Raw genomic sequence first — 23,976 nt, forward strand, 5'->3', positions numbered from 1 at the left:
AAACTAATTGATAGGTTAATCCATTAATCATTACAGCCCTATTATACCCTCTAGTGTGCTTACGCGCTGGTAGGTTTGCTATTCTATTAAGGACACTGCATTGACTTCCATTAATTTGGACAGCTGTACGCCGTAATCCTCATTACCTAGAACCAGTTTAAGGGACATTATCGGCACTGATTTCGATGGACATGCCCCCAACCCTGCCAGTTTTTCCCGTGAACTAGCCTGGACTCTCACACCCAGTCTGAAAAAGGGGACGTCAAATGGTGAAATAAAGTGACAAACATTATCCTTAAGATATCTCAGACATGTGTAGATTTGCTCAGGTGAGCCTTTTAATTAAGTGGCTAAAATCAGTTCCTTCTGTTCAGTTCCTTGCTGAACATCATGTTATCAGTTGGTGCATGGAATTAATTGGCAGTCTTTTTGACAGGGTGTCATCCTCACGCTACTGTAGCCAAACCCTGTCTTCAACCATGACCACAGTTCACATCCATCCATTTTCCACCGCTTTATCCTCCACATGACTCCTGCCACTTTACCTAAACATCCGGAATAATGTTTTCTTTCCTTAACTTAAACCTATCCCTATGTAAAACCTTTAAAACGTTGTGAGGACTTGCCAAAAATGCCCTCACAATGTGTAATTTTAATTGACACAGGTGTGAGCAGCTACTCTTAGGACACTACATTGACTAAAATCAATAAAACGTCTTGAATTCAAATTTTTAAACCTCAGATTTCTGACTTTCGCTTGGATTTCTCAATTCTCAGTTTTCATGCTGTCATTTTTTTTTACTTTATTTTTTTTTAAAAAGCAAATGCTTAACCTAACCTCACTTCAAGTCTTCGTCATCAACCGTTTAAAAATTAGCTTCTCTACCTCATTAGGACCAGGTTTTGGTCTCCACGAGGACTACTGGTGCTGACAAGGTCAGTGTTTATTCCAGAAAAGGTCCTAAAGAGGTAGCACACACACACACACACACACAGAGACAGACAGTTGCTCTGGTGCGTTTTTGTTGCACAATCGACAACAAAAATCGCACCTTCTCGTACAAGGAGCGTGCGGCGGAAAGGGGCGGACCCACATGTGATCTCACTCCCTCTCCCAACTATCTATCTCTTGGTCGCGTCTACAAATTCCTTCTGTCCTGCTCAGTCAAAGTTGGCACGGTCACACAGAGAGACGCACACACGGAGCTGCAGAGGAGTTCCCCCCACACCACCGTGCGCTCTCGTTTCTCCACGAGAGCGCGTAAAAGAGGGAAAAACCTCTGGAGACCGGATGGTTCCGTCCCGCGGTGAAAGGTTCGGGCTGGTCCAAACCTCGCGACACAGCCCGGAATGATCGTTTCCAACGCGAGCCTTATTAGCTGTGAAGTATGTCCCGGGGATGGAGCGGTGGGGGTGGCGGCGGCGACGGACGCGTACGACAAGGTGTCCGGTCACGGTGGCACTTTCCCTCCTCCTGCGTCCTTGAGCCCGACGGGGCACCTGGTCGTCGCGGTGTGCCTCGGCTTCATCGGCACCGTCGGGTGCCTCAGTAACTTCTTGGTTCTCGCGCTGTTCTGCCGGTACCGGGCGCTGCGCACGCCCATAAACCTGCTGCTGGTCAGTATCTCCGCGAGTGACCTGCTGGTCAGCGTGCTCGGAACCCCGTTCAGCTTCGCAGCCAGTACGCAGGGTCGGTGGCTGATTGGACGCGCCGGGTGTGTTTGGTACGGATTTGTTAACGCATTACTGGGTAAGCACGTGTTTCTTTCTTGTTTTTCTCATTTAATCTAAATTTAAATCTTTCAGTTCCTATCTTTGGTTTGTTGTGACTTTTCCACCTTTTGACAAGAGGAAAAAGATCTGTTGTTTCCATCATATTGACGGTTCCCATCTCGGGTGTCCTGTGGTTGAAGTGGAATGTTTATTTTTCAGTTGCACATTTGGTTCCCAGAACAGAACGTTCCTGAACGTTAGTTTGTCACAACCTTTATTTCACCATATATTCGTCTGTGGTTGTAACCTTAAATTTGAACATAAAGATGAATCTAGCAACTGCAAACCTTTTTTATAATGGTATCTAAAATTTAATGAAGCTGGTTGAAATACAAACATACAATCCTCTAGACAACGTTCTGAGAACGTTCTCTTTTAGTTGTAAAAACAAAAGTATACAACTAAACGGGAACGTTGTGTGGAAACCATGCTGCAACCACAGGAGAACGTTTCAGTTTTTAGTTCCCTCAATGTTCTCTGGTTGTAACTAACCTCAGGAGAACCCAAGGGGAACGTTCTTTGACCATTGTGTGTTAGTAGGGTCAGTGTGAAAATGTACAATTATTATTATTTATTATCCTTCTGCAGCAGTTTTTATCCGGGAGGCAATATTTTGCATTCACCGCTCGTCTGCAGCAAAACACACTCGAGCCCTAACAGGATTAAAAACGTATTAACTCAATTAATTCTTGTGGTTAATTTCAACTAAAATCCTATTAAGTTTCAAATTGGTGAAGTGCTGATCAATCAAACTGAGTTTCCTTCAAGGATGGAACGTGATGTGTCAGAATTAGATTTAGTCCCAGATGCAACATTTTGGGCAAAAGATTGTGACTGTTGATTCAGAGAGGTTTTTAAAACTTAAGTTCAGTACAGGGTTCAGACCTCTGATCTTTCCGTGTCAGGTCAGTCACTCCGTTCACTGTGGGCTTAATTTAGTTTCATCTCTCTGCTCAGAAACCATGAAATTACATTGATATTGCATGTCATATTTATTCAAAATCGTTCAGCCCTATTTCAAACTCGAGGGATTATACCGAACCCAACCCAAGTAAAGTTTTTTCTGACTGTTAGCCTTTGTTTATGGTTATGACAAACCACAAAAGTTAACGTTGTATTCCAGGGGAAAGCAAACACTAGCCATGAACACACAAGTGTTATCACCAGCACTCATGAGTATAATAAAATATAAAGACAGACACTTCTTCTTAATTACATCTCGTTGAGCTGTAACCACTGATAACAGTGTATTTGACCCTCTTTGTTGACACAGTATTTATGACTGTGCTGTCGTAACTTGTACGTTTCAACAGAAACACAGGGTCAATTACTAAGCAGTTTTGTATTTATTATCACTTATATTTACTCGCTATACATCTCTTTATTAAATGTTCCCCATCTTATCTTTGATAAAGCAACAAAAGATAGACATTTCACTTGTTTTCACACCCAATATTCCGCTACAATCGGTACGATTGGGGACTCTTATTCCCCTCCCTGCCTGAAACGGTGCTGCATCAAGAATTACTGAAGGGAGAAGACGAGACAAACGGTGAACAAGAAAACTCGCGCATCTGTTGGTTAATGCAGGACAACTTCTGTTTTGGCCACAAAAGAGCAAAACATGGAGCTGCCTTTTTTAAATTTAGTTTTATGTGAACGTACTTCACATATACGCTGGTGTTCCTTCAATATCTGCTCCACAGAGACAGAAATCAGTGGATTTTCAGTGCAGTAAAGTCAGACATTGATGTTCCTAAAATCTCACTTTCCATCTGGACCCTGAGGGATTCACACCCAAATGCTCCATAACCCCACCTCACATTTCTCTGTGTAATAAAACGTGCACATTATATTTCTAATCTGAACTTTATCCCTCGCCATAGAACATAAAACTTTTGTGTAGCTCAGAATCACCTTTTAGAAGGAGCAAAGTGATAACAGATAATTGCGAGATTGTATGTGACACAATAGAGAAACTTAAGTGCAGAAAACTGGGCACCGTCATTGGCTCTGTGAAACCCAACAGAGCGGAGAGGTGAACACTTAAGCATCAGAGATTGATGTGGGTCACAAGTGACTGATGGCACTTTGGCCAGAATTGATCACATAGTGGGAGAAAGAACATGGACACATTTGACAATGGCTATAAATAACCTTTAGGTTCAAGTTATTTCACACTGCATTGTGATGTGATGTGATGTGATGGAAAGCTTATATACGTGGCAGCAGAAATGTTTCTTCACAAGTTGTGAAGTGAGGAAAGGAAAGGAATGGAAGAAAGTGTCAGCTTTGTGGATGATGGTTTTATTGTTGTAGGCTTTGATGCATACAAGGATGCGTTTGAACTCAAATAGTATAAATAAAGCCTGAGCTTGAATTGAACTCTTCTCTGCAGCTCCAAAGCGGCAGCTGTGGTTTTCAGCCACTGGCATGTTTACTGTTTGTAGAGTAATATTCAGTACAAATTGAGCTAGAATTTGCAAAATATCAGGAATTTGGCATAATTCGTTTGGAACGTCTCTTAAAATAGTGATATATGCAACACAAAATAATTTTAGTCACGTAAACTGTGGCTTATTTTAGAGGAATCATAATTCTTTACTCCTGCACTGCTGTTTTACACTATTTTATACTGTTGATGTACTTTGCTTCTTATAATAATTCTTGTCGTCAACTATTTTGATAATCAATTAGTCGGTAATAATGTTTTCAGCTTCTTAAATGTGATTATTCTCTGTTGTCTTTTGCTCCATATAACAAAAGAAATGATTAAACTGATAAGACATTTAAGAACATAAGCGTTTTGAGGTTTGGGAAACACCAATCGACATTTCCTGACCAAACAAGTACTCAATTAATCCAGAAAATAATTGACAGGTTTATCGACTATGAGAACAATTGTTAGTTGCAGCCCTAGATGATGGCAGTCTCAGCCCGTCTTCATCGCAGTCTCCCAAAGCTCCCAGACGCATTTCAAAGTTCTCCACCCAGGCGCCCTCTACTCTCTTTATCACAGTTCGTAGCTCTCCTTCATCTTCATCCTTGTTCCTTAATCCCTCTGGATTCTTCCTCTCTCTCAAAGCTCCTCTCATCTCCTTAGTCCCAGATGGGGGGGGGGACTCATTCCTGCAGTCCCTTCCATCTACCATACACCTGGCATAAGTTATTTTTGGTATTGGCTCAGTAGCCGAATTGAAGTGCAGAATTCAAGTATCAGAATGAATGTCAGACAGTCTGGGATTCTAATGGCCTCGAACCACTTCGATCCACATTATCTGTGTAAAACTGTGTCTAAAATATGCCGATTAAAAGTATCAGAAGCAGAAATACACACACATACAACAAGTCCCTGAAACAGAGCTGAGACTAAGCGCAGGTGAAACCAGCTCTGTGTGATAATGCACTAACAAGACATCATCCGCCCCGCTGCGATTACCAAGACAACATCAGAGCGGAGGCACAGCGCAGTCAGCGGCACTCAGGAAGCTTGTAATCAAACCACAAGTTAACTCCGGCTGAAATAACACTTACACCTGTTTACCCCGTCCTTTGGTCTTTCCTTTTTTTGTGTTTCACTCTCTGTGTTTGTCTCTCTGCTCTTGTCCTACTCCCTTGTTTTCAGTAAAGCAAAAATGCATTTTTTTGTGACAATCATTCAATTGAGTAATCATGGAGTAACAAGGGGAAGCACAAAGAGTTAATTCACTCCTTTATAGAGTAACTAAACCCCTTAACCACTTTTTTCAGGTTAAAACTAGTGTATATGGTTATATAGTAATATTATTCACTGATCCAGGTCCAACTCTTGGTAATTTTGTGTAAAGTATTTGAATTATGTATTTTGTGTTAAAAATGAATACATTTTCGTATTAGCTGGCTCTTCCCATGTTGTCGTCACTTTCCCATGTTGTCGTCACTAACTGTCCTCTAGCCACACCCCAGAGACACAGCAGTGGGGGGGGGGGGGGGTCCTCGGAGTGGATACGCAGCACTCGTATTTCTGGCGGATATCGCAGCAGAGCTGCATAAATTCAGCGGAATTCAGCACGAGCGGGAGAGGAAGTAGGAAAATCAAACATCCGGTTTACTTTTCAGAATAAAAGATTCCGTGTTGACGCCACATTGTACTATCACAGAAAGAGTCCTTGCGAGCTCAGCTTCAGAACAGGGGTTTAGTTCCTCTTTAATACTGTACATATTGGGAGCACCACTAATATTGAGTAATTTCTTCCTTGGATCATAATCTACATCAGTGATTTCCAAAGACTGGATTGGGACCCAGAGACCACACATTTTTTGGGTCCCCCAAACAAATTAGCAGACGTTTTACCAAACCTTCTTAAGATTTATGTGTATATGATTTAAACAACATACATAAAAAAAACCCCATTTTGGAAATGAGTTGTTTATTCAAAATTCTGTTTGTTTTTACAGATGACGCTGTAAATTAGTTCCTAGATTATGCACAAATAATGCTCTTTGGGTTACGACAGTTTCCTGTCCTAAAAAGTGGGTCACAAGAAATTGAATCCAAAGCCTTTTTCTTTACTTTAAGAGTTATGCTGCTCATTTACAGGCAGACATTCGTGGTCAAAAATAACAACCTTCTTAACGGAGATAATTAGCAGATAATGAATATAATAAATACCTGCAGGGACATTTTGTTTTACCAGATCACTTCTAATTATAATTGATTAAAATAAACAAAACTAAAACAGTTTCAAACCGGGTTTATGCATAGACGCACAGATCAAGATATGATCTTTTACCAGCTGAAATCCCACTGCAGAAAATCTGGTTTGGCTAATCCCCTTATCTCATTACACAAATCAGATTTTTTTTCTTTTTTATTGATGTGTCTTGGAAGAAATCAGGTTACTCTGGAGAGCTGTTTGTAACAGGATTACACGCATAAAAACTCATCTGCTTGTGTGACGGAAGTGGTCTGATTTAGAGCAGGTTTTTAGAGCAATTTTTTTGCAAACAGACATTTTGACACGAGAAGGAGGCGAAGAAGTGTCGGCGCTAACAAGGGGTAATGAAGAGTGAGCGTGATGGAGACAAGGAAAATAAATGAGGAAAAGTGGATGGATGATTAACCCCTGTGCTGAATCAGGCCTGAGAGACTGGGTCATTTATTTCACCTTAAAGCTTTTCCACATCCCTACGGAGAGAAGAATCAATCTTCTGGTGGGGAAAAAAACTGCTTCGCTTCCTGATTCTTCACCAGGTTCAGAGCAGACACTGTCACAGATTTTCGCGAGTGTCTCGCAGCTAATTTGACGACTTGGTACCTCGTATTGCGACCAGGCTAGGATTTTCCGGAGTGGTACCAACTACAGGAGCATCGGCTCGTCATGCGAAAGTATCACTGGAAGTGTCTCCTCTTCTCTACGTATCTTTTATTACAAGGTGGCAGTGGCATCAAGCATTTGGTGGCACGGAGGAATTAAAATGATCTACATCACTATTTGAACTCAAAAAAACATTTAAAATCCTGACTATTGATAGATACATACATACATACATACATATAAAGATGGAGTATTAGGTATAGGGTTTTGTTTTATAAATCCCACACTGACAGGTAACATTACTTCAAAGGGTTGGCAAAATAAGCTACACCTTTTCAGTCTATTTATTTTGTGCAGAATGCTGCTATTTAATTTATAAGAACGTGTGATTTGAAATGAGTCAAGTACACAGATGTACCTGCATTTATTTGTGAATACGAAATGTGACCGAAATACACAAACTAGTTAGTGGACTACATGTCTGTTTGCGGAAGTGATGACATTTACGAGGTTTCTTGAATGCATCGTGACGCTGCTCCAAGCTCACGTTCCAAGTTCCAGCCATTTGAGAACCTCACTTATTTCAGTACCAAGTGCTAATCATATCTTGTGCTTATTTAACATGAGCAAGTATTTACATTATTCTCAAAACTCTTGGCTGAGCTCACAGGTCATGACCCCTGCGAGCTGTCCACAGTAAACACAGCACAGGTGCCTGTAATTGTTGATCCAAGTGCCGTAATTATCAAAGCCTGATTATCTCATTTGACTCTGTGCGGTGATGGCAAAGTGGCTCTAGACCAACATTCAAGCACGTGTGTGCTGATTAGCTCTGATGTTTGACAAAAGACTATGAAAAAAGTACTCGAGTAGCACGTGTTCATCAATTAGCATTTAACCAGACAAGGAGATTGTGCAGCTGCAGCAGTGTGTGTGTTTGGTTTTTGACGACGAGCTGCGTGACCACTTGTGACACCGTGATTATCTCAGTGCTCAGGTTGCATCACAGTTTGGTTATGTCATCAGCTATAATAATTAGCACGCAGTAAGTCGTCACGTGCAAGACTGCGTTGATTTGTCGCTTAAATCATATTATTAATCAATAGAAATTAATTGTATTGATCGTTTAATTTTCTTTTTTTGACGTCACCATCAGCTCAAGGGAACCGTGCTCACTCTGTGTAACCTAACCAAAATTAATGAAAACAACCAGATGATTAATTAAGGCACTTGAGATGTTTACAAAAATGAAGAAAGTGTAATAATAAACAAGGACACCATTAATTTAAGGTTTAAATGAGGTTGATACATAAGCAAAACAAGGTCCATCAACAAAACTTAATTAAAAAAGAAAACTTGTGCATAATAAAATGTCTTCAGAAACTTCTGCAAACTCATTAGCTGATAACAAACTGCAGCTTTTCTGGCAAAATGTGATGAATAGTGTTTTGGTTTTTTAAACCAAAGGCATATTTAGAGGCACTGTTTTTTGAATTTGGTTTTCCCGGTGTTGAGACCCCTTCACATCGACTTTTATTTTACCTTGTTAAACCACTGACTACCTGTTTTGTTCTCGGTCTTCCTCAGGCATCGTCTCGCTGATATCCCTGGCTGTTCTCTCCTACGAGCGCTACAGCACCATGATGTCCCCCGTCATGGCCGACGGCAGGGACTACCGTCCCGTGCTGAGAGGCATCTGCTTCTCCTGGCTTTACTCTGTGTTCTGGACTATGCCCCCTCTGCTGGGCTGGAGCAAATACGGACCAGAGGGCCCCGGCACCACCTGCTCGGTCGACTGGAGGACCCAGACCCCCAACAACATCTCCTACATCATCTGTCTGTTCGTCTTCTGCCTGGTCCTGCCATTCTGCGTCATCCTCTACTCCTATGGCAAACTTCTGCTTGCCATCAGACAGGTACGTTTCTGCAAATGTATACATATACATACATACATACATACATACATATATGTATATATGTATATGTGTGTGTGTGTGTATACATATATATACATATACGTATACGTATATATATATATATATATATATATATATATATATATATATATATATATATATATATATATGTATATGTATATATGTATATGTATATATGGTGTATATGTATAGACAGGTACGTTTCTTTCTTATGGAGCCACTCCTTCATTGCCCGAATATATTATATATATGTATGTGTATATGTGTATTTATAAGCCAGTTTTAGTCTGTCAAGGTAGATTTGAGATGTGACACCAGAAGGAAAACGTGTTCCTGAGTGACTGATTGTGATTGACTCCAGCAACAAAGCACCCTAATCTGTGATCAGAGTTGTCTGGAATGCCTTTGGCCATTGTGAATGTTCAATCTGAAGGGAGGAATATCAGTTGGTGCCGTTTCACACGGTTGAGTTTGGAAGCTGTGAAATGCGTCAGCTGATCTCAGCAGTCTGCAATCAGGTTTGAAATCACAACGCCGCAGCCCGTTACAGCTGCCAACTTCAATTTTTGTCACCTGTCTTGCGTCCTCTTTATATGGCCGCTGACTGCTCACAGTGGGATTATTCCTTTTAAGTGTCTGAAGCCACGTCTGGCATGTGATGAGCTTAAAGGTCCTATGTGTGGAATTTAGGAGGCAGAATTTGAATCTAATGCCGGTACAGTAAGTATGACAGTACTGAAATAAAAAATATTTTGATAGACTCGATATTAGATCTTTGTGTGAGGACACATGGAGTTGTATGATACTTAACTTCTTGTGGAAACAGAATGGCAAACACAGAACAGATTAAATTTTTTTTGATTTAAAAAAAGGTTTTTAATGTTTTAAATATTTTTTCTTTTTTTTAATTTCCAATTTATTTACTTCCTTCTGTAAAGCACTATGAATTGCCTTGTGTAAGAATGGCGCTATACAAATAAACTTGCCTTGCCTTATTTTGCATGTATTTGTTTTGCGTTGGCAAGTACTTCATGTTTTTACTGGAGGCTGTTTACACTGCAGTCTAGCAACTCACACAATCCATGACTGGTGGTGATTCAGTTCAGGCTGTTATCGTCCTAATTATCAAAACTAATAAATGTAAAATTCAGCTCATTAGAGCAAGCGACTTTTGCAAGAATTGTAGATAATCAACTCGGTAAATGAACTGGCAACTCCTCCTGTAGTTTTCATCGGCTTTTGCTGAGATAATCTAACAGTGAGTGAATATGTTTGTCAGGATAAAATTGTACTTAATTGCAAATTCCACCAAAGACAAGGAAATGTGATGAACCTTTATGAGTTCCCCGGGCCATTTCTTGCCATTCCGTTTTTTATTGTTGCTGAATATATATAGCTCAAATTTGCCAGAGGATTTAAATTTTCGCCTCACTTCCTTAGATTAGCCTAAAATGGCTAAGCTACACACTAACTTACTCATTTGTTCCTAGCAATCTTTTAAAACTACTTCAGCCTGAAATATACATATCAAATAGTAATTATATTTTATATATATTTTTTAACCCATTAAGGCCAGTATGTTTACACTGACCAGCAATATTTTTACAGCAGTTTTTGGGAAGGGGACATTTTCTGCCGCAAGGAACAAATTATTCAGTTTTTTTAAAGGAACTCTTAAGGGTTGACATTTAAATCGGGTAGAGAGTAAAATTTTCTTTTTCGCTTCTCTCTGCAGGCTTTGTGTGTACTGTTGTCTCTCAGCAGCACAGGTGTAAAGTTACCTGAGGGGAGGATAATCCCTTGTTTATCAGGCATGCATTCTTCCTCATACACACACACATGCACACATATCTGCACACATAGAATCCCACAGTTTTTGTGATTAAATCTTTGCACACGCTGTGCTGTGATCTATACAGACACACAGCGTGTGCAAAGGCAGTGTTATTTGTTTTTTATTTTGGTTGTAATTAATCTACAGTTTAATGTGCATTAGTTACTGTATCCACTTGCATGGTTCTCCAGTTTCTCACAGATATTTAGGCTTATATCTCCCTTTTGTTTTACACTGCAAATAAACCACGTTGTGTTGTTGACCGTATATGAACAACATACAAACCCATAAACAGCAGCTCTAACCCTGGAAATATCCACCAGTGGTTCTCGGGTGTACGTTATTTCTCTTATGTGTCGGTTAAAGCTACAGTGTGTAACTTTTTTGTGATTTATTTTGTTGTTATTCTGCTGTTGTCTTCCCTGTGCTGGATTCCTGTATCATATCAAATTGATTTTTTTCAAAATTCTTTTATTTACCTTTTAAATGCCTTCATAATCTCACCCCTCCCTGTCTTTGTGATCTGCTCCAGCCTCGGTCACGGTCCCTAAAATCTGCAGATTAGCTCCTCTTACTTGTCCCAAAATCAAAGCTGGAGCTTAGAGGAGACCGAGCTTTCTCTGTTTTCGTTGGCTTTTAACCCAGAGTGGGTTGTTTCTTATATGTGTTTTAGCTTATTTTTCTTATGTATTATTGTTTATAAATGCTTCTTTTATTGGCTTTTATGTGTTTCTTTAAGCCTCTTATTGTTGCACTTTGGTCCACAGTGTGGTTTACACAAGTGCTTTATAAATAAAATTGTTCCTGTTTGGTCTTTGGAAACAGAAACGACGTTAACGTCATTTGTGTGCTGTGTCCTTTACCTGATAACGGGCTCTGTCAAGCAAAACTATCAGACCTGACTGAGGGAGTGTTTGTATGTATACAGGGGCATTAGGGGACAAGAAGAGGGGCTGTCTTTACTTGGACACTTATTTGTGTTTTCAGTCATAATCTCAATCTGTTTTCAGCCGTCTCACTTACTAGCCGAACTTTTGCCCTCTTGACATAAAGCAAATCATTTCCTGTGTGCAGCAGGGGGGGTACCACCAGGTCACTCAACATCTAAATGCTGCTACAATGAGATATACAGAGAGGGGAGTGCAGCTGATGCACTTAAACAGATGTGTGTGAAGTAATTTGACTGTTATAGATGAATAAATCAGGGCCGTGTGTCCACTCATGTTTCTCTGTCTCAGGTGCGGAGTTCTATGGTGGCACGTCACCGGGAGCAACGGGTGCTGGTGATGGTCGTCACCATGGTGGTGTGCTACCTGCTCTGCTGGCTGCCGTACGGCATCGCCGCGCTGCTCTCCACCTTCGGCTCCCATCACCTCTTGACCCCCGAGGCGAGCATCACGCCGTCGCTGCTGGCCAAATTCTCCACCGTCATCAACCCGTTTATTTACATATTCATGAACAAACAGGTGAGATGATCGGCTCTTCGCACGTCCTCTGTCGCAGATTCTCTGCCTTTCTGAGCGAGCGTTCATGTGTCGCCTACCGCTTTTCTTTTTCTCACTCTAACACGTTCGGGCAAAGCAGCAGCTGTGTGTTTTAAAAATAAATTTAACCAAGTGTCTTCCATATTCCTCATGTCAAGTGCTCATTATTATGAGACATGCGGCCACAGCCCTTTTTTTCTTTTTTAAAAATCTTATTGCAATATAATTTCTTTAATATAATATTTGTCTTCTACCACTTTATCCTCCACATGAGGGTCATGGGGGACACTCAGGATATAATATAATATAATATAATGGTGTGTGATCTATTGATTCTTTGAAACACTTGGGGAAATATTCTTGAGTGTACTTTTTGACTCTTTCCCCTCTCACTAATAATATTTTTTATTGTTAATTTCTGTATTATTGCTGTCTTTTACTTTACATTATATTCTTGTCAATACACAGTCCTAATATACACTCTATATTATATTTATAAGTAGGGCTGCAACTAGCAATTCTTTTTTTTATTATCGAGTAAAATTGTTGTTTTGTCCTAAAATCTCAGAGAAGGTTACTTGTAATCTTTAAATTAACTTATTTTATCCACAAACCAAAAATGATTCTGTTTTAAAGATTTCTTTGTTTTATGGAGCAACGAAACCAGAAAATATTCACATTTAAGAAGCTTTTTTTATACTCAAACTGATTAATTGCTTATCAAAATAGTTGATGATTAATGAATTTAGTATAGATTCATTGTTGCAGCCCTATTTATTCATAAGTAAGCATGGGATGTTAAAAAATGCTTTTATGGTTTTCTACAACATGCTGCATTCACTTTTTTTGATAAGAAACAAATAGATTTATTTCATCTATATGACATTAATTTAACTTTCCCCGCCCTTTTTTCTCCATTTTCAACAACTTTCGTCATCAATCACTCACACATTTTTCTCTTGAAACTGTAAATGTCGTCACACGTCTTCACTTTGTCGTCCAGATTGTTCCATAGTTTGACCGTTTTTACAGACACATATTTACTCCTTATACGAGTAATACAAAAACAACCTTTTGAGCTCATATTTGCCATCTCAATAAATGTCAGTGTTTGTAAGGCAATAATAGAACAATATAAAATATACAATGCCTGCTGGTTTAACTGGTCTTTAGTCCTGTAAAGTTTTTTGATTTTACATGTGTTTTCCTGCATAATTTATGATCATATCGAACAACAACAAATCCTATGTGCTGCCTTATTAAAATTCATAATCACACACCCAGGCCCTTTTTGACTATAGTTATGTAAACTTCACTCGGTAGGAGATTGCCTGTCTTTATCTGCTGCTTCCTCATTAACACCTTCAGACATCAAACACACACACACACACATACACGCAACGTTATTATTATCGCAGTGTCGGAGCCTTAACTGTGTGACAGCCTCCACCTCCCGTGAACGTCTAATGAACGTCACTGTCATTCAGGGACACGAACTTCCACGCACTTTTAAACATAGATAAGTCGCTCAGTAGATTAGTCTTATAATGCAGAACTTCAGTCGATTTCAATCTTAAAAGAATGTGCACACACTCATGTTGTGGCAGCTGCACAATTGGACGAGGACGAACGCGCGAGCGATGTCTCGTTATTTTTGAAATACGGAGACGTTAATTAGATTTATCTTATGTGCAACTGTTAAATGAGATAAACGTAAACGAGAGCTTTGAGTCGAGCATCTTCAGTTTGACAAGGACGTCGTCGCTGTGTGTGAACACCGCTCCTTTTCACTTAATTGGCTCTAAACTTTCCAAACGGAGGCACCTGGTGTTAAAACAACTGAAGTCACTGGACCTTTAAAGCCAAATGGAGAGGTTGGAGTTAAAGGTACAGTGTGTAAAATGTATTGAAGTTGAACATTTCCTTCTTTCGCCTCATAATTTTTTCACCCCATCTGTGGAATTTACTGCACTTTTTCATTACTTCATAGGAGAAAATCATGCTATATAATAAGCTGCTATATATTATCCAGTCCCTATCAATTTTTTTTTACCCCATCCATCTTTTTCTCTGCGTTGTTTTTTACCTCGCTGTAGATTGGCGTTACTGCGCGGCGCTTCATCCCCCCGCTGCACTTGGTCCACCATCATCTTCACCTCTTCTCTTCTCTCGTATCCTCTGCGCTTTGGAAGTGTGCAGACCGGACATTTTGACAGTTCACTCGAGCACACTAAAAGAACTCAAACATTGTGTCAGTGGCCAAACCATTCTCGTGTTGGCGTGGGGGTGTAGATGTAAACAAAAAGTCATTCATGGCATGAATTCTGATAAAAAAATAAATAAATCAGACTTCTGAGATTAAAGAAGAAGTCTAGGGTGTTCTTGACAACTATTTCAAGGACAATTTGGAAGGAAAGTCTATGCAACTCAAAAATTAGATAATTTTTTCCTAGGTATGGGTCTATTTTGAACAATTATTACTGCAGATAATTTAATGGTTGTCATGGGACCAGGGCAATTGACCCATAAAGTAAAAAATAGCAATAATACATAAATGAACAATAAAAACTATTATTAGTAAGAGGAGAGGAACGAGGAAAGAGTCAAAAAGTACACCCAAGGATATTTCCCATAGGTTGTCCACAAGTGTTTCAAAGAATCAATACAAAAATCACACTATTCTATTTTATTATGACTTTTTTAGCTTCTTTAATGTGTCCATGCCATTACACAAATAAAAACAGCCTCTTAGTTTTTTACGAGGAGAAGTGAAGCAGGGGAGGAAGTTACAGAAGAGTCAGGGAAGTAAACACTAAAGGACACAAAGATGAAAGCGAGAAGGGCACCAGGAGGAAGCAGGAGGAAGCAGGAGTTCCCTTTTTAATCTTTTTAAAAGGTTAACGTAGCTTTGATTGTGATTAGCATATGACGTCGCAAACAGGTATCGAACACACAGTGGCTCTGACCTTTCTTTTTTCTCACACGTTTACTCCGTCTTTTATCTCCTTTTCGTTCTGTATATTTATCTGTGTGTTAGTGTCTCTGCTCCCGTAGAGCAACTGTGCGACTGATGATAAAACTGCCAAATTAGTTTTTTTTTTTCCCAGGGCCGTGGACAGAAACTCTGCAGAGCCCCACCCACACTGTGTGGCGCTTTCAGTCTTCAGTTCCTCCCAGCCCATAACTATGGCACCAGCGTGTTGAGGCGAGTTGAAGACTTCAAGCGCTGCACAGATTCAACAACAGGTGTCTGTGCTTTTCTTTTTTTTTTTTTTGCCTCCTCCTACCGCAAAGTTCAATGGGTTTCAAACCCCCAGTTCTGCTAATGGGAAACGACAGAAGACGTTGTGGTGTGAGTGTTAATGTGGACATCAAGCATTTCAGCCGAAATCAAATGAGAAAAACTGACTTTAGCTTTGATTGTGACGTGTAATCACAGTGGCAGCACATTGATGTCGCGCTTGGTGCGTTCCAAGGAGTTTCTGACACTCATCGGTTATGTTCATAATCGATTAATCCGTTCATTAATTTTAGCAGCAGAGGATTTTTGGCTTTTTTCTCATTTTCCACCGTGTGTTTCTGTCAAAAACATGTCATTTTCCACCGTGTGTTTCTGTCAAAAACATGTTGGAAAAGTGGTAACTATTATTGTTGTTCTCTATGGAAGAGTATTAGTGCCACATGTACTGAGATTTTTTGAAAGAAAGTAAAAAAAAAAAAAAAAAAGCAGCATGAATCATTTTATTTATCTCTTTGAATATTTTTCTTTTATATTTGTCTGTATTTTATTCACCAGCTGCTGTAATTATAACAAGTTATTCATTCTGGTCTCGAACGCGGGCCTGAACCACGTCACCCCTGATACCTCTGCTCCTTTTTTATTATTTATTGTTTGAGCTTCTCGTCGGATGTGAGACGTGAAATTAAATCTTCATCTACACGGTACCTAACTTAACCTGAAAGCTTTTATTTCACCCTCCCAACATTTGTTTTAGAAAATGCATTATATATGCTCGTATTATTGTACAAAGCATCACATCGCTGTCATATTCATGTTTGCTGTACAGACACACAGAGCGATGAAGTGGCAGGTGAGGATTGTGTCTCTCCTCAGTCTTAACATGCAATCTGTGTCTGATTTGAATCTAATCCCTCATGACTTGTGTTTATTTTCCACCCTCTGTCCCCTCAGATGTCTCCCGTTTGTCCTTCACACTTTCCACCTTTTCTCGTTCCCTCTGTGGGTTTTCAGCTGCTTGCTGCAAACACAGTCCTACAGTAGATTATTACACTGGGATTAACATGTGAAAAGGGGGTGGGCTCATTTAAAAAAAAAAAAAAAGGCTGCTGAAATTTCCTCGGGGGTAACAAATTAATTGGCTCATTTATGATAAATTGCGAGGCAGCTGAGCAAACGTGTCTCGCACTCATTTGTCAAATCACGTCACTTTTTCCTTCTCGGTTTAACCGATGGAGACAAAGCTTTGAGGAGAGAGCTACTCTGCGCTGTGATGATGTAATGAGTCCTTCCCGCGGAGTCGTCGGGCGCCGTGAAGGGTGTCCGTGTGTTTGATCTGCAGCGCCCTGGGGAAATGTAGTAGACTTAAAGTATACGTGTGGAAGTGGAGAGTATACTAAGTACACTACGTTTATCCAGGGCTGCTCGCTGCTCGCCGCACTCCGAAATGAACGTTATCTGATGTTTTTTCCATGTCTCTGTGTGTGTGTGTGTGTGTGTGTGAGGAGATTTATGAACTGGAGCTTTTTCACTGAACAGGTCTTTTTTTTAGTATTTGCTCTGGAGAGGTTCCAATTGAACTGAGCTGATACTGAAATGTGGCAATGCTGAACTTTAGATCTGTTAAAAAGACTTAAAAATCCCAATTATGGTTCCAAATTCTACGTATAATTCCAAAATCGACTTATAGTTCCAAATTCTCTATGACAACCATCACTGTGTGTGTGTGTGTGTGTAGTTCTACAGGTGTTTCCGAGCGTTCCTCAGCTGCTCCGTCCCTGAACGAGGCTCCAGTGTTAAAACGTTCTCCCGGGCGACCAGGACGCTCCGCACTGTCCGCTGGGAAAAGGGAAACCACGCGTCGGCCCAGGCTCAGTCCTCTGCCCTGTCTCTGCCAAACTCTGCCCACAGCGCAGATCGCACAACTCCGGCGTACCGAGACTGCGCCGCCGCCGCCGCCACCTCCAACTCCCCCGCCGCTCACTGCTCCAGACCTAAACTGATCCTGGTGGCTCACTACAGGGAATGAGAGCAGGAGAGTCGACAACAAACGGGAGCTGAACGTTTAGAGGAGGAGACGACGAGCTGAAAGTGGAGCTCAGTGGGAGTCTTGGAATACAAGACGTGGGGGGTTTTGTCCCGGGAACATGGCCGGCAAAGAGGGACGCACAGAAGACGCTGGTTTAATCCTATTTAAGTGACGTCCTTGAGACACAGCTGAGGGAGAACATGAAGATGAAACATGCCAAAAACATGCTGTACTGTTCACATTACAGGCTTCTGCCATTAGAATGTGCTTGTATTATTCAGACTGAAGAACAGCAGGGTTGAAAGCTACATTCTCAATTAGATAGTCTCGCGTAACTCATCTAACATCAGGGTCCTCAGATTTTTTTATTACTTTAACATCTATAGCCCTATTTGGACAGGATTAGTTATACATGGAGGGGTGGGTAAAGTAATTATCGCCACATCTTCTCTGTGATTTTAGTTATGTCCGAATGTGCCATGTGAGGACTCATCACCGGACGCTGTCAGCAAAGATTACAGCGACTTTTACCTCGGGTAAAAAGGTCCAGAACAATGACCCAAGATAATCCTAATCCCATGCATACTACTGAGTATTAGAGCCAAACTAAAGACATTTTTTACTTTCTTTTAGGAGTGAAGTCGTAATATTACGAGAATAAAGCCGTAATCTTTCTAAAATAACGTAATATTATGAGAATAAAGTCGTAATCTTGCAAGAATAAAGTTGTAATCTTATGTGAACAAAGTTGTAATATTCTTACATTGTTTTTCTCTTCAGTTTGGCCCTAATACTCCGTCATACATACGTGTGTAAATATTCCATCGTATCCTGTTTTACAAGTAGTTTTCCGCAGATTTTCAAGCACGGAGGCGTGTGAAGAGTCTTTGGCAAACCTCAGGTGTTTTCGGTCATGCAGTGTGACGAACGCGATTCTGAAACCAAAAGCCGGTCGGAAGCAGCTTCTCAGAGACGTGTGACTTGTGATTGATTTAGGTAAGTGCCTGTAGTTACAAACTGTAAGCACCTCGCTGTGTCGTAGCCCTCAGCTGTATGGCTCGTCAGTTAATATTTGTACGATTGTTCATGTTGTACACACATGACGACAGGAGGTGACAGCGATGACACTAAAATGGCATTACTCCACCTACCCATGTGAAACTAATCCTGTCCGAACAGTGCTCACGGTAAATAACAGAAATACTAAATTGTGTACACACCACTTCAGACGCTTCGGTGTTGCAATTGTCCACTTTGTTTTTGGTGTGTCCACCATTAATGACTCGAAAACGAGGCTGAAAACGTAACTCATTCAACAAACATAATAGGAAAAAAAAATTCCGATGCCAAAGTGTTTGAGAGTTTTATAACAAAAATCCTGTCCAATTCAGCAAAATACAGAGACACATGCTATAGTGGGGACACTGGTGAACGTCACTTTTCAGAAACACTTTCGGTATCAACCCCCCCCCCCCCCCGGTAGAGAAGAGACATTTTCCTCCATTTTGGATTTGTCAGTGTTCGGGGACGACTGCAAGCGTTAGCATTAGCACGTTTAGCTACAGAATGCAGAGAATAAGCACGATTGCACTTTATTAGACAAAAAGCTGCATGGAGAAGGAGATGTGAAATTAGAATTAGCTCTGCCCCAGGAATTCAATTACAAAAATGTGATTCAATTGGATTGAAGAGAAAGTGTTTTCTGGGCTCTTGTGTGTTTATTTTTCCGTGGAAACAGGTCAGTGAGTGTGTTTTGTGTGTAGTTTTGTTTTGTCGGCAGGATTATTACTTTTTAGTGTTAACTCCGTTGAAAAAGTGGGTCAACACTTTTGTCTGTTTTCATGCCTGATATTGGAGGCTTTCACATGTTGCGTATTAAAGTTCTGTTTATGGTAATATGATTTAGAGTTCTTATTAACTACACCCTCTGTTAGGAGAGCCATTAAAGGGATATTTCACCGCGTCATGAGGGAGAAGTGTAGACTGTTTTTGAATTGTCTCAGTGTTTCTTCTGCCTTTTAGTCGTCGTGTTTTGTCGTCTCCTGGTGTCATTTTGTTTATTGCTTATGTAACATCAATTAAATCATGTCACAAGTAAATCTGGATGTCTCAGAATCTTTCAAATGACTTTTCTTGTTTGATGTTTTTTTCTTTTCATTCTTAAAAAGCTTTCTGTAAACACCCCTCCCCAAAATGACCCTAATGTAATTTCTCCGTCAATTCCCACGCGTTTTTCACAAATTTTAAATGTTGGAGCTCCTGAAAGCCTCCTGACGCTCACAAACCAAAATTGAATCTGTGTCATGAAATATTGAAATATGACAACTTTAAAACATGTTTTTTCTGTTTCTCACCGGTTTTGGACAGTTAGAAGCAGGTGTTGGGAGGGGGAGGGGCTTGTGAGTCACCCTCTGTCCATGGTTGATGCCACAAAAATACCACTTTGTCTAAATAGAGAATTTTCTAGTTTACAATGAACACACTGTAGGTTGTGTAGTTTGTAGTGATGCCACGCTTTTGACCACTTTTTGTCTCCTCGCTGCCTTCGTCGGATACGATACAAAACTTTCGCAGAATTCTAAACTCGTTCTCGTGTGTCTTTGTTCAGAAACTGGAGTTCACTCACTCTTTCTCTTTCCCCCCCCTTTAGTTAAAGTCACAAGTGTGGATGAACTCATGAATAATTCACAGTGGGTTTTTAATTAACGTTTGGCTCATTTGAGAACTCTTAAGGTTTTTCAAGTGTGATGTATTTGAAACATTATCTTCGAGGCTTCAGCTGTGAGTTATTCTAAAGGCCTTTTGTGCATAATTCACCTGTTTCTTTAGTCCATTTTAACTCTTCAAACATTTAAATTATGCAGCATTTTCTCTCTTCTCAAACACCGTTCACAAACGCTCAAGGGTTTTTCGAAACTTTGTGCACAGACAAACTTCACCTTGAATAATATCCATTGATATTGAGTGGCATAGGGCGGATTCTCCGAATATTTGAGTGAATTTTAAATGTTGCTCTGCATCTGAGGAGAATGTCTTTATACCACGTTAGTCTTCATTGAGCCAGGAACGTTTGTCCACAGTGTGAATTGGCATCATCGGTGATGATCTTCCTTATTATAAGTTAAAAAAAACAAGAACAAAACAAAAGAAAAGAAAATATCGATTTGTTTCCACACAGATCACTGATGTGGGCCAAACTTTTGTTTTGTTAACAAGTTGAGGAGGTTTGCTTTTGGGGTTTTTGATGTTTTAAAAATACAAATAAATAAATGATAAAAAAAAAGATTTGGGGATCAGAGGAGATTAAAGCAGATTTAATTATGTGAAGAAAAGCTGAGAAGAATATCATATAAAAGGTTTAAAAAAGAGTAGTTTTCATTCCTGTGTTCCTTTTAAAATCCACCGTCCATCTTAAGATTTTAAATTTAAAATACTTCAGAGTCATTTCTTCATTAAAAACATTTCATGTATAAGAAATACAATAATACTCCTAATAATAGAAATAAAGAGAATTTATTTTGTTTATTTAGATGATTATACATAAACTGTGTCTGAGACTTGTGCTTAAAGATTTAAGTCTAAAAAGCTATTTTGATTAGGTTTGTCACTTACAATCATCAGACATATGAAACCTGCGTCTAAATAAAAGTAAAATGGCGATACACAGTATACCTTTACAATAGCTACAGTACACTATAGAATAATGCACAATAAATAAGTACGCTTGTGTTGAAAACAGTGTCAGAACAGTACATCTACACTTTAAATTAAAATAAAAAAACGCTGCTCCAAATTAGCTTTTTTTATGGCTTTTCAAAACAAGATAACCTGTTTATAACTCATGTGACTTTGGCGTTCAAAATCCTTCGTTTGGAGGAAACTAAGTGATACAAATGTGCCAAACGAAGCAGCAGTCGACCAGCAGCTCATGTGCTTGCTGTGAGCTAAAAATTATGATTTTTTTTCCTATGGGAAAAAGAAAGTGTCATTTTTAACACTGAGTGTTTGTAATAGCGAAACTAATACAGTGAAACTAAATTAAAACAACTCTAATTTTTACTAAGCTTTGTTTCCTTTTCCAATGGCAGAGCCACTTACATGTCCTTCACACGACGCAAGGACGGACACCGAGCACGATGACTGTGATGAAACACACGTGTGTTCGAGTGTTTCCCTCTCAACGATGAGGACCTTCAAGTGTTTGTGGATGGTGGAACAAAACCTTTAAAGCACAAAGGAACAAAGAAACTGACAATCTATGATGTTTGTCTGCGTGTGCTTTATTTAACTTTACGCCCATCGACCATGTTAAGAATTCTGAGAAAAAGACCAAGGATTCTAATGCAGCTAGTGACCTGTAAAACAGTTGTTTTGCCTGTAACTGAATCATTAGAATCAGTGGATTTAAAAAGATTTGGAGAATTTTGGAGATTAACGCATGTTTTCAGGGTTTTTTAAGTCTTTTTAACTGATCTACAGCATTATTTGTTTTTATTTACTTTGATACTTGTGTCCGATGAATTCTGAGAAAGACTCGGGATTCTGACTTAAATCTCATAAATCAGGGCAAAATAATTGTAAATTCTACCTTCAATCTCAGAATTCGGAGAAAAAGAGTTTTATTCAGAAAACGAGGCTACTATACATCCACACTATTACTTTTTTAAACATCACTGAATTATCGTCACTTTTCTTTATTTTGTTTGTTAGATTACCCTCAGAATTGTTTGCCTGACTTTTTTCTTTTACTTTTTAACTTTCAGTAACAGTTCCAGTTGCTCTCATTTGCTCTCCATTTCTCTCAGGACAAAGCCTGCGGTTGCCAGATTACTGCGGTTTTATTTATTCACTGTCAGTGTGAAGGACTTTTCCTCATTTAAAAACTGTCATATCTATCATATTGTTTTCTTGCATGTGTGGAGGAGATCTCATCTCTACTGGTTAAGCTCCTACTTTCACAAACGTGAGAGCAACTCATCGTCGTTTTTCAAAAGAAGTTCACGAGGTGCCACACTTCCTGTCTGACAGCCGCGCTGTAATCCCAGGGATTATTCTGCTGAACAGCAGATGGGGACTTTTCAACGCAAGGAACGGCCTGAAGCATGAGAACAAAACAAAGAAGACGTCCGCCAGAATATGTGAGAAGTGTTTGTCAAGTACTCAGTGAGACACTCAGCTTCAAGTGTTTTGTTGTGGTCTGCACGTGAGTAAGATTCCTGTGCTCCAGGGGAAATGACTCTCAATCTGAGATGAGATTCTGAGTCGAATCTCATCTTTTGTAAATGTGTCTCAAGATTTGTCAAAGTGTTTTCACATGTTTTAATACTGGTTTGCACTTCCAGGCCACCGTAGTGGGACAGTGGTGACGTCGGTGTGACACCCTCTGACCAATCAGTGGCATTTGGAACAATAAGTAGATTTTGAAACTATAAGTCGATTTTGAGTAGATTTTGGAACTATAAGAAAATTTTGGAATTATAAATAGATTTTGGAATTATTTTGAAACTATAAGTTGATTTTGAGTAGATTTTGGGACTATAAGTAGATTTTGGAATTATAAGTAAGTGTTTCAATTATAAATAGATTTTGGAATTATGTAGATTTTGGAATTATAAATAGATTTTGGAACTATAAGTCGATTTAGAGTAGATTTTGGAATTATAAGTAAATGTTTGAATTATAAATAGATTTTGGAACTATAAGTACATTTTGAAATTAGAAGTAAATGTTTGAATTATAAATAGATTTTGGAATTAGAAGTAGATTTTGGAATAATAAATAGATTTTGGAATTAGAAGTAGATTTTGGAAATATAAGTAGATTTTGAAACAATAAGTAGAGTTTGAGCAGAATTTGGAATTAGAAGTCGATTTTGAGTAGAATTTAGAATTATAAGTAGATTTTGGAACTACAATTAGAATTCCAGTTTGGAATTGCAGGCCACCGTAGTGGGACAGTGGTGACGTCAGTGAGACAAATGTACACGTTAACTGAAAGAGCGTGGAAGAAGAAGAAAGAACATGTGCAGCTCATAGAAAATGCATGAATTACACAACCACAGGGGTCAATAAATATTTATAGTAGAATGTTGTCTGTATGTATGTGTGTGTTTTTCTTTTCTCTTTCCTGGAAGCGGCGTGTGTCGAGTCCTTTGTTACCGCGTTATATTTCTGTGAATCCAAGCCGCGCCGGTTAATGAGCAAGAAGGGGACTGAGAGGACAAGGACAAAGAGAAAGGGAAGACTCTGAGAGGCCAAGGATCCTGAGTGTGTAGGGGACAAAGGTGTCACATGATGGACGGATGGACGGCAGAAGAGTAAACAACCATCACGTCTGTGTACACATGTTTGATGTGATTAATATTTGAATCACTAAACGTGGCCT

At 39.6% G+C, this 23,976-nt stretch overlaps 1 protein-coding gene across 2 annotated transcripts; it reads left to right on the forward strand.

The window, feature by feature from the left end:
• Positions 1-1,181: 1,181 nt before the first annotated feature.
• tmtopsb (teleost multiple tissue opsin b) lies at positions 1,182-22,991 on the forward strand. Of its 2 annotated transcripts, XR_009240129.1 has the most exons (5): positions 1,182-1,750; positions 8,658-8,986; positions 12,080-12,307; positions 17,302-18,588; positions 21,681-22,991. XR_009240129.1 is itself a non-coding variant. In XM_058628041.1 (4 exons), the coding sequence occupies exons 1-4, from the start codon at positions 1,351-1,353 to the stop codon at positions 17,590-17,592; spliced, it is 1,248 nt and encodes a 415-aa protein (XP_058484024.1). In that variant the 5' UTR covers positions 1,182-1,350; the 3' UTR covers positions 17,593-19,691. The 2 variants fall into 2 exon arrangements, 1 of the variants encoding a protein (XP_058484024.1); XM_058628041.1 differs by lacking the exon at positions 21,681-22,991 and having other exon boundaries at positions 17,302-19,691.
• Positions 22,992-23,976: the final 985 nt, after the last annotated feature.

The sequence above is a fragment of the Solea solea genome, chromosome 1 (assembly GCF_958295425.1).
Source record: "Solea solea chromosome 1, fSolSol10.1, whole genome shotgun sequence".
NCBI classification, from domain to species: Eukaryota; Metazoa; Chordata; class Actinopteri; order Pleuronectiformes; family Soleidae; genus Solea; species Solea solea.

What these genes read in the sequence shown, in the direction of transcription:
- tmtopsb (XM_058628041.1), top strand. Translation starts at nt 1,351, where the DNA reads ATGATCGTTTCCAACGCGAGCCTTATTAGCTGTGAAGTATGTCCCGGG. An exon ending in ATTTGTTAACGCATTACTGG is followed by an intron (nt 1,751 to 8,657) that starts GTAAGCACGTGT and finishes GGTCTTCCTCAG; the next exon opens with GCATCGTCTCGCTGATATCC. An exon ending in TTCTGCTTGCCATCAGACAG is followed by an intron (nt 8,987 to 12,079) that starts GTACGTTTCTGC and finishes TCTCTGTCTCAG; the next exon opens with GTGCGGAGTTCTATGGTGGC.